This window comes from Balaenoptera physalus (assembly GCF_965194825.1).
Source record: "Balaenoptera physalus genome assembly, chromosome: 10".
NCBI lineage: Eukaryota > Metazoa > Chordata > Mammalia > Artiodactyla > Balaenopteridae > Balaenoptera > Balaenoptera physalus.
Genome location: NC_138889.1, coordinates 61606068 through 61617010, shown reverse-complemented (window position 1 = coordinate 61617010; position 10943 = coordinate 61606068). Strand labels below are relative to the sequence as shown.

At 38.9% G+C, this 10943-nt stretch overlaps 1 protein-coding gene across 2 annotated transcripts in view; it reads right to left on the bottom strand.

Annotated features, from left to right (window-relative positions):
* Positions 1-8003: 8003 nt before the first annotated feature.
* Positions 8004-10943, bottom strand: part of RAB6A (RAB6A, member RAS oncogene family) — a 76984-nt gene continuing 74044 nt past the window's right edge. For both annotated transcript variants that reach the window (XM_082411340.1, XM_082411339.1), the window contains exon 8: positions 8004-10100. In XM_082411340.1, coding sequence (XP_082267466.1) covers positions 10036-10100 — 65 coding nt within the window. In that variant the 3' untranslated portion in view covers positions 8004-10035. The remainder of the gene's footprint in view (positions 10101-10943) is intronic.

Sequence of the window (10943 nt, the reverse complement as noted above, 5' to 3'; positions counted from 1 at the left end):
TCCCTGGAAGAGAAAGAATTAATAACAAATGGGTCTGGATTTGGAAAGCAATGGACAGTGTAAAATTTAATTCTCCTCTCTCAACTGGGCACCACAGACAGAGATTTGGGAGAGCTGATCTGGTAAGAATTCTCACTCTTTGCTGGCTTCTGCCAGTTTTCCCAGGAGCCGCTCTGTAGGCTCTGGTATCTATCAGAATTTGGCAAGATTCTTCATTAATTTAATTTTAAATTTTTCGCTGTTTAAGAGATTAATGTAGAAGTTTATCAGAAAAATCCCTCAGAGTCTTGTCAACTCAGGGAGGGGCCCATTTGGGGGCCCTCCTTCGAGGGTAGATATGGGGCCTTCAGCAAGGCTACTAGCTTGGCAGATTTTTTTTACAGTCTTGTTTTTTTTTTTTTTTAAGGCTGCGCCGTGCATCATGCAGAATCTTAGTTCTCCGACCAGGGATCAAACCTGCGCCCTCTGCAGTCGAAGCAGTGTGGAGTTCTAACCACTGGACCTCCAGGGAAGTCCCTTAAATGATCTTATTGAATTGGAACATTTGTAATAATGGACTTTGTAATTCTAGGCTGTTTTTAATAAGATTTTTGCCTTTTTTGTAGATATCTATGGCTTGTGGGACCATAGTTCTTAGACATAAACTAAGCAGTTGTGCTGGAAGGTGGTGTGCTCAACACTTTGGAATTTAAGGATCCCATTTTTATTAAATAATTAATTAGTTAAGATTTTGGGTCTCTTGGACCCAAACTGATACCTTTTTTTTTTTAAATTTGGTTGTGCCAGGTCTTAGTTGTGGCTCATATGCTCCTTAGTTGTGGCATGTGAACTCTTAGTTGTGGCACGCATGTGGGATCTAGTTCCCTGACCAGGGATTGAACCCGGGCCCCCTGCATTGGGAGCATGGAGTCTTAACCACTGCACCACCCGGGAAGTCCCTCAAACTAATACTTGAAAGGGATGTGCAGCTGAATTGGGAATTGTGTGATGTTTTACAGTGTACCTTGTTGCATGGAAATTTTCTTGAGGTTGGCAGGTGGCCTAGTGTCAATCTAACCTGGTCCATAACCAGCTTATCCTAACAAAGGAGTCTTTGGGTCGGTGGCAAGTGCTCTATTACCTTTTAAATGCTCAATGCATGCCCACCAATTTTGTGGCTGCTTCCAAGATTTCCATTAGCAATAGCCTTTACCTACACAAAACACAATGGACCCAGTCCAGTTTAAGCCTGGACCCAGTCTGGTTTTTAAGTCAGACCCAGTGTGACTCTGGCCAGTAACCACCAATAGTCCCTGATGTGGAATCTGGGACTACAACCAAATCCTGGGGTTTTCCACTCAAAATGGGGAACAGTGGAAAGCCAATTAGATTGGGGGCTCGATGGACAGAGAACAGAGCTCAGAACTGAGGGGAACTTACCCACAATCTTCAGAAATGGTGAGAAAGAGACCTCAAAAGGGTTCGTGGGTATGCCTGTGTTTCTTTTTGTCCCTAAAGCCATCAGAAGCGTCCTTCCTCGGTCCAACTGCTGCCACCACATCTGTTGAAAAACAAAATTCAGCTGAGTAAATTTGAAGATCTAATTGGTTTTATTCAATGATTCATGAATTGGGTAGCATCCCGTCTAGCAGATAGAAAGGAACTCTGAGGAGCTGTATAAAATTGAAGGCTTTTACAGGCAGCAGGGGATGGGAAAAGGAAGTTTCTAGCAAAGAACAATTTTTTAGGCAAGGTGACCTTCCTATAGGGACAGATGGGATCTATTGGGTGGGTTATCTCACTAGTGCTTACCAGGTAATTCAAGGTCAAGTGGTTAAAGGTCACATTCCAGGGAGAGGCTGAAACTGCAATTAGGTTAGGTATTAAGTCTTGGTTTGTTGACATGGGGTTTAGCACAAGTGACTCCATTTTGGGTCTGTTGTTTCTTTTTTAACATGTGAGGAGACAGAAATCATTTAAAGGTAGAATTCTTAATGAAAGAGAAAGCAGAAATTTAAAACTCGAAAAATTCTCAGACTATCCATATTGAAAGAAATAAGAAAACTCATTTGAGAGAGAATACAAAGTGTGTGGCAGGATCTGATAAGAAGATTGGTATGGATCTACCACTCCAACAGAAGCTGGGAGCTATTCAAGACAATGGGGAGATTGGTTGGTCATCTAAAAGAAGACAGGACCTATTGTCCAAGACAATAGAAGAATGACCCCGAAGGCACTCCCATCACAGTCTCAAACTGAAAGGGCATGTGGGGCAGAACAATTTCAAAGGAGGGGCTTCTGCTGCCTGGCACCCTCTCACATCCCAGGCTCTGCTCCCCCCTCCCCAAATTCTGGCACCTAGCACCTCAGCTACCCCAGGTGTAGTGCAGGCCATGGCGATGGTCCTTCCAGAGGGCACAGGTAGTAAATCTTGGCAGTGTCCACTGCACCAGATGTGGCTACCTCCACCCAGATTCCAAAGGATGGACTGTTCTGGAGCCTCTAATGTGCAACACAGAGGGCCGCTTTTGGGTACAGTAGAAAGCTCCTGTTAGAGCAATGCCCAGCAGAGTTGTGGGGATGGGACTACCCTCAAACCCCCAAACTGGTAGAGCCACTGGCATGACATTCCTCCTCTAGAGCCACAGGCACAGGACTCCAACCCATGAGAGCTAGGGTGGGGCCACCCGTTAGTCCAAAGTGCAGGTCCCTGCCCCAGCATGCCTTAAGGTTTTAGACTTGCGTGGGACCTCTTATCCCTTTTTTCTTTTCTATTTCTCCTTTTTGGAATAGGAACATCTATCCTATGCCTGTTCCACCATTGTATTTTGGAAGCACATAACTTGTTTGACTTCATGGATTCACAGCTGGAAACCAATTGCCATAAGCTGAATCTACCCTGAATCTCACACATGTAAAAAGTTAATAGGGACTTCCCTGGTGGTTCAGTGGTTAAGACTTCGCCTTCTAATGCGGGAGGTGCAGGTTCCATCCCTGGTCAGGGAGCTAAGATCCCACATACCTCGTAGCCAAAAAAACCCCACATAAAACAGAAGCAATGTTGTAACAAATTCAATAAAGACTTAAAAAAAATTAATAAACGGAAGCTTCAATTAAATAGTCAGGAGACCAGAAGAGGGAGCTCTCAAACCATGCAATGACAGCAGAGCCCAACAAGCAGACAGACTAGTCTTCCTTCCTGGCAAGGACTCAGCCAATGAAAAGTCATGGGCTTTGTTCATAGTCCTCCCAACTTCCTTTTCCCCTCTATAAAAAGCATTCTCCTTCCCTTGCCTTGCAGGGACTTGCCATGGTTGCAGACCCCAAACTGCAATTCTCCACTGATTCTGAATAAACCCATATTTGCTGCAGGAATAACCTGGAGTCTATTTGTTTTAGGTCAACACCCATATCTAATTTAGATGAGACTTTGGACTTAGACTTTTGAGTTGACACTGGAACAGGTTTAAGACTTTTGGGGTTACTGGGATGGAATGAATGTATTTTTCATGTGAGAAAGACGTGAATTTTGAGTGGGCAGGGGCAGAATGCATGGTCTGAATGTTTGTGTCCCCCCAAAATTTACATACTGAATCCTCCAAAAGATGATGGCGTTAGTAGGTAGGCTTTGGGAGGTGCTTAAATCATGAGGGTGAAGCCTTCATGAAAGGGATTAGTGCCTTTATAAAAGGGTCTCCGGAGAGATCCCTCAGCCCTTCCACCCTGTGAGGACACAGCAAGAAGGTGCTTGCAACAAACTGGGAAGAGGCCCTCACCAGGTGACTGTGCTGGTGCCTTGATCTTGGACTTCCAAGTTTTCAGAACTGTGCAATAAATTTTCTGTTCTTTGTAAGTTGCCCAGTCTGTGTTATTTTGTTATAGCAGCCTGAATAGACTAATACAGAAAGACATCCTGTGTTTATGGATTGGAAGACTTAATATTAAGATGACAAACTACCCAAAGTGATCAGAACAAAGCAGCAAGACTCACACTTCCAGACTTCAAAACTTACTACAAAGCTACAGTAATGAAAACAGTGTGGTAATGGCATAAGGACAGACACATACACAGATGGAACAGAACAGATAATCCAGAAATAAATCCTCACATATATGGTCAGTTGATTTTCAACAAGAGTGTTAAGACCATTCAATGAGGAAAGGACAGTTTTCAACAAATGTTGCTAGGAAAACAATATCCATATGCAAAAGAAGTTGGACCCCTACCTTATGCCATTTACAAAAGTAACTCAAAATGGATCAAAGACCTAAGCTTAAGAGCTAAAACTATAAAACTGTTAGAATAAAACATAGGAAAAAATGTTCATGACATCGGATTTGGCAATGATTTCTCCAATATGACACCAAAAGCATAAGCAAAAAAGGAAAAAGATAATTGGACTTGATTAAAATTTAAAACTTTTGTGCATCAAAGGACACTCTTAGAGAGTGAAAAGAAAACCCACAGAATGGAGGAAATATTTGTAAATCCACGTATCTATCAAAGAATTAATAACTAGACTATATGAAGAACTCCTATAACTCAACAACAAAAAATAAACAATCCAATTTAAAAATGGTTAAAGGACTGAACAGACATATCTCCAAAGTTTCTCAGTAAAACAGCCTGCAAGGAACTTAACAAAATAGACATCCTCCAAAGAATATATACAAATGCCAAGTAAACAAGATGTTAAACATCATTAGTCATTAGGGAAATGTAAATCAAAACCACAATGAGATAGATACCACTACACGCCCATTAGGATGGCTATTATTAAAAAAATCAGAACATAAAAAGTATCGATGAGGATGTTGAGAAGTTAGAACCCTCATGCATTGCTTGTGAGAATGTAAAACGGTGCAGATGCTGTGGAAAGAAGTTTAGCATTTCTTCAAAAAGTATCACATGATCCAGCAATTCTACTCCTAGGTTAAATACTAATAAGTGAAAACAGGGACTCAGATGCTGGTACACTAATGTTCATAATAGCATTATTTAAAATAGCCAAAAGATAGAAACAACACAAGTGTCCATCAACAGATGAACAAAATACTGTATATACATACAATGGAATATTATTTAGCCACAAAAAGGAATCAAATCTGATACATGTTACAACATGGATGAACACTGAAAACATCATGCTAAATGAAGGAAGTCAGACACAAAAGGACAAATATTGTATGACTCCAGTTATATGTGGTACCTAGAATAGGCAAATTCATAGAGACGGATAGCAGAATAGAGGTTACCGGGGACTGGAGAAAGGGAGAAAAGGAGGGTTATTGTTTAGTTTGCATTTCTTAGAATTTTATATAAATGAAAACAAAATATATACTTTACTCTTTTTTGTCCAACTTTTTTCACGAAGGATAATTTTCTGAGATTCAGCTATGTTGTTGGTATCAACAGTTCATTCTGATTTATGGCATACTATTCCACAGTAAGCATGTACCATGATTTGTTTACATAGTCACCTTCTGATGGACATTTGGGTTATTTCAAGTTCTTGGCTAATACAAGTAAAACTGCTATGAACATTTGTGTGCAAGTCTTTGTATAGACACATGCTTTCATTTCTTGTGGGTAAATACTTAGGTGTGGAATGGCTACTATATATAAATGTATATTTAACTTTTAAAGAAACTTCCAAACTGTTTTTCCAAAATCTCATGTAGCTGTGTATGAGAATTCCAAGTTGCTCCTCATCTTCACCTACACTTGGTATGGCCAATCTTTTAAATTTTAGCCTTTCTGATACATATGTAGTAGTATTTCATTGTGGTTTAAATTTGCATTTCTATAATGACTAATGATGTCAAGCATTTTCCATGTCTTTTCTATCAAGTTATGAGAGTTCTTCATATATTCTGAATACTTGTCCTTTATCAAGCATGCAATCTACAAATATTTTGTCTGTGGCTTGTTTTTTATTCAGTTCTTTGCAGGCTGTCTTATTAAGAAGAACCTTAGTTCCTCATTGGCTGGAGGCTGCCCTCAGCTCCTTGCTGCTGGGCCTCTCTACAGGCAGCTCAAATGTGGCAGATTGCTGCATAAAAGCAAATGAGGAGTCAGACTGTGTGAACAAGACAAAAGCCACAGTCTTTCATAATCTAACCTTCAAAGTAATGTAACTTTTGCTGTCCTATTCCTTAGATGCAAGTCACCAGGTGCAGCCTATATTGAAGGGGAAAGGATAATGCAAACATTTGAGTACCAGGAGGCAGATACCATTTCAGAAACTGCATTCAGAAGATACACAGATGCCTGTCACAAATACTATCTTCAAAATTCTCTGTTTTCAGTACTTTAATTTTCCTGATTTTCATCTCCCTGGAATTTCTGAATGTTGCTATATACACTATTCTCCTCCTAATCTTTATTTTTCTATTTCTTTGCTTTCTAACGAAAAGAGTTTAATTGAACGCTCTCACTAATTCAATGAATAGAATTCAGCCTACTACTTACCTGTTTTTTATTTCAACTATTATATTTTTCACTTAATAGTTATACTTGATTATTTTATGATTCTTGTTCCATACTGGTAGTATCTTACCTCTTTAATATTTATCATGCCATCTTTAAATTACTGGTTGTCTTTTCAAGTGGTTCTGCTTCAAATGGTATTCACTTTTTCTTTTGAGGCAGTTTTCAGGTATCCAACTACTCTGACTTATGAGTCCAAATTCTCCTGGGGTATGGGTTATAACTCTGGGATGGTATACTGGGCAAGGGTCAAAGACCAGAATGTGCAGTTTTAAGATAGGGAAAGGACAAACCTTGGGACAGAGTTCTAGGTACCACAAGACCACATGTATTGTTCCCATTCAGTATCATCTCACCAAACCAAACTTTATTTCAGGGCCTTACCTTTAAACCCAGTTTAGGAAGCAGCAGCTCTTGCAGGAGGCAGTCTCCCTAGATCACAGTCCACTAACTGATGTTTTGAAAGGGTAAAGAGTGAGTGAAAAGCCTAAGGCAGGCAGGTTATTCCCCACCTAGTTTCATCAACTCCTCACTTCTCAGGGACTTTTTATATTTTTTCTGCGCTGCACGGCTTGCAGAATCTCAGTTCCCCAACCAGGGATTGAACTTGGGGCAACGGCAGTGAAAGCACGGAATCCTAATCACTAAGCCACCAGGAAATTCCCTCTCAGGGATTTTATACTGCCCTGACGTTACCGCTGTGGATACCTGAGCCTGTAGTCTGGGCTGTGGCCTCCATTTCTATAGTACAGCGGACAGCTGTGGTTTACCCTAAGGCCTGTTTATACTTTTTATACTGTTTATACTGTATGTATATATGTATGTATATATGTATATATGTTTTATACTTTTTATACTGTTTATACTGTTTATACTGTTATACTGTTTAAACTCCATCTTTGCAGTGAGAAAGTATGGCTGAGGTCTAACAAAACTTAATTTAAGAACAGGTAGGAGGCTGGATTTGGTGTGAGGGCAGTTTGCCACCCCTGTCCAAAGGCAAAGGTGGAGTTAGGAGTGAGGAAGCATAAGCAGAACTTAAACTGCTTTTCTTAACACATCCTATTATTGCCTCCACCAGTGGCCCTATCTTTCAAGTTACAGCCACTTTCCCTCACCCTCAACAGTTGAAAAGAGTCTTGTGACTCCCCAGGGGTTTCGCAGTTTTGTTGTTGTTTTGCTATTTTTCTGGATTCCACATTCCCTTTATAGTCCTAGGGAGGAAGTAGCACATAGTAATTCATCACTTTGGCAGGAATGGGAAACCAAGTCAATAAGTGTTTTCTTTTGTGTTTATTTATACATTTTTTGGGCAGCAAAACTGTGTTTATTAAAAAAAAAGTGCACTATGAACACACTTCACTGCTTCGGTTGAAGAACCCCCAGCTAAATAAAAAGACCAATATTAAAAGCAGCACTAACTGGTTACTGCCTTAAAGATACATTAAAAAGAATCAAATGCTACAGTGTAGGAACACAATCACCCCCATGTCAGAAATCACAACTTCTTCCAAATAAAGAATATGACCCATCGCCATATTGAATTGATATTTATTTCAGGACATGCCATGTCAAAATAAAACAAAAGAGTCAACCCTTGCCTTTAACAATAATATTGTATTATAAAAGCACTTTACAACTCCATCCCGTCTTTGAGTACAAGTTACTGGGGTATGTGGGCTAATGATTATTTGAAAGCATTTCTCTATTCAGACCCATAATCCAAGTGCTCTCTGAATATTATAAGGTGACAGTAAGTGGGAAGTGGAGGAGGAAGAGGAAAGAGAGGGGAAGGAATAAGGTTCTCCCAGTTAAGGGTTTTGTTGCAATGAGGGGATGAGGAACTATGAAGATATTTCAGTTGTCTTTTCATCCTTATACTGTGTTAAGTAATGCTTACAACATAAATTCAGCAGGCTTTTCCTGAGCTGTAACTCAGAAATTTTCTTCTTGCAAACAATGTATTTACAAATGTATTTATTAACTTACACAGCAATCTCACAATAACTAGTAAAGATTAAAATGGTGCACTCCTAGTATATTTGTTTGCAGTGTTTTAAGGGAAATACATATTGCCATTGTTATGAAGCTCTAAATGACTGAATAAAACATCTAAAAATTGAAAGTAGTTTTAAAAAAGGCAAAGAAATAAATATCACCAAAGAAAAAAGATTAATTGTAGTTTAAATATAAAATTAAATCACTAGTTAATTAAGCAAACTATACAGAGCTAATAAAAAGCAAAACCAGATTGAGAGAACCAACATAAAAAAATGCTGAAAAATAAGGCATAAATCTGCATATTAAGTTTTATTTTCATTCTCTCCTTTCCCTCTTCTATGTATGCTTTTTCAGATCTGCCTCTAGGGCTTATAAGAAAACTGTTTCCATTTTCAATTTGACCTCAATTGTCCTGGGCAAAGTATTCGCTATTCTGTTGAGGATTCTTTAGTTGGTAAGCTTTAGATATCATTGTTTCTACTGGTTACAGTAGTTTCGATCAAAGTGCCAAATTTAAATTCTTCCACTGGTTCTTCTTAAAGGAATTTGATTTCTACAGTGCCTTGCCTGCATAGCATTTCAAAGAAAAGAAAGAAAGAAAGGAAGGGAGGGAGAAAGAAAGGAAGGAAGAAAGAAGGAAAGAAAGAAAGGAAGAAAGAAAAAGAAAACTCAAGAGAAATCTATTGCCTAAAGAAGTTTAGTTTTGTTTTTTAAACAAACAGAAGAACTCGATTTTGACAAATTTAAAATCTTGGGAGAAACAGCTCTTAGAAGAATTAAATATTTAAAACCTGTTCTGAAGCACTTTTACTTTTCTCTCCCGGAGTCTAACATGTGAAAGAATCATTTGTTTTGGTCAGAAATATATTTTATGTTCATTTATTTGTAGGTACTCAGTATGTTCATTAGGACTTATTCTGAAGACGCACCAGAACCTTTTCCTTATTCCAGCACTGCCTACCATGATAGTTGAGTTTTGACCTCAATTAAGGTCTAAGTAATTTATGTCAGTGCTTAAGAAAAATTTTGGATATCTTGAGAGCAAGTGGTATTGCTAAAACTGAAGGATAATTCCAATGGGCTTGGTCTGACTACTGCTTTACCCCCTCTTGTTTGTTTTGACGGAGGGAGGTTTGGAATAGGAAACGGGGTAAAGAACAAGCAAGTAAAGCAGGGAGAGATCAAGTAGGTAGGTAAGTGCTGCTGTGAACAACTGCTCCTTAACCAAGCCACATACTGTTGAGATTTCCATCACTTTGAAGTACATTCTCATAACATTAAAAAGGAAAAAAAAATGTTAAGAAAATGTATCTAATTTTTAAAGTTATCACTGGAATATGCTTGAATTGTTTGGCTTTTTGTAAAATATAAATAATGAAGACACTGACTTTTTTGTGCTTGTGAAGCTAATAGATCATCTCCAAGAGACAGGCAGCAATGCTGAATTGCAATACGTTATTACTGAAGGGAAAAGGGTCAAGCCAATATTCACACTGCAGTCAATGAAAGAGTAAGGGGGCCAAAGCAGTGAGCTTCTGGAGGAAAGTTGAAGGTGCCATAGGGGATTAGCAGGAACAGCCTCCTTCGCTGACTGGTTGCTCCTGAGGCTTTTCCAGTTTTATGTCAATCACTGAAACAAAAGCTAAGGAACTATAAATGGGAAAGTACAATTCCAATTCTGCTGAACATCGACAATTCTGCTAAGACCCCCTTCCATTCCTATTTGGCTTCAGAGACTACTCAGCCACTATTTTCTATATAGCTGGCTCACCATATAAGGTGCTCATATGGAATAAACTTGCTTATATCTCCTATATGCAGCAAGGTTCAGAATAAGGTTAATTCCTACTCATGGAAATCTATCCTAAGGAAATTATTCTACAGGAGTAAGAAATCACATAAAGATGATGTTCCTTAAAAAATTATCTATAATAAAAATCTGAAAATAGCCTATGAGAGAGTTCCACAACAGGGAGAGAATTTAATAAATAATGGGGCTTCAACTCTATAGAACACATTATGCTGCTAAAGTAAAGGCTTAGAAAACATAAAACATTCAGAAGTGGGAAGAGCTGAATACAAAGTGCTATGAATTCTATGGCTTAATAAAACTGTCTGCATATGGAAAAACACTAGAAGGTAAATATGAGACAAACAAGGAAAATATCAAAGTTCTTTTAAATAACTAATATTACATGTGCTTCATTCTGTCCCATTTCTGAAAGCAGAGGCCATGATAAAGCTCCAAACTTAGTTATCTCCTGCCTATGCCAAGTAGACAGTTCAACTGATAGAAAAAGCAGGGGAAGGAAATATGATATATATTGTGGGGAACAAGCCCAGAGCCAAGGGATGTCAAAATTAAGAAGCAGGAGGGTGGGATGTTAAGAGTTTCCTGCTCATTAAAAATCAGGCAAGCAAACAAACACAAACCCTCTCACTGATTAATCGTAGTGAGCAGCAGGCTGCAAAG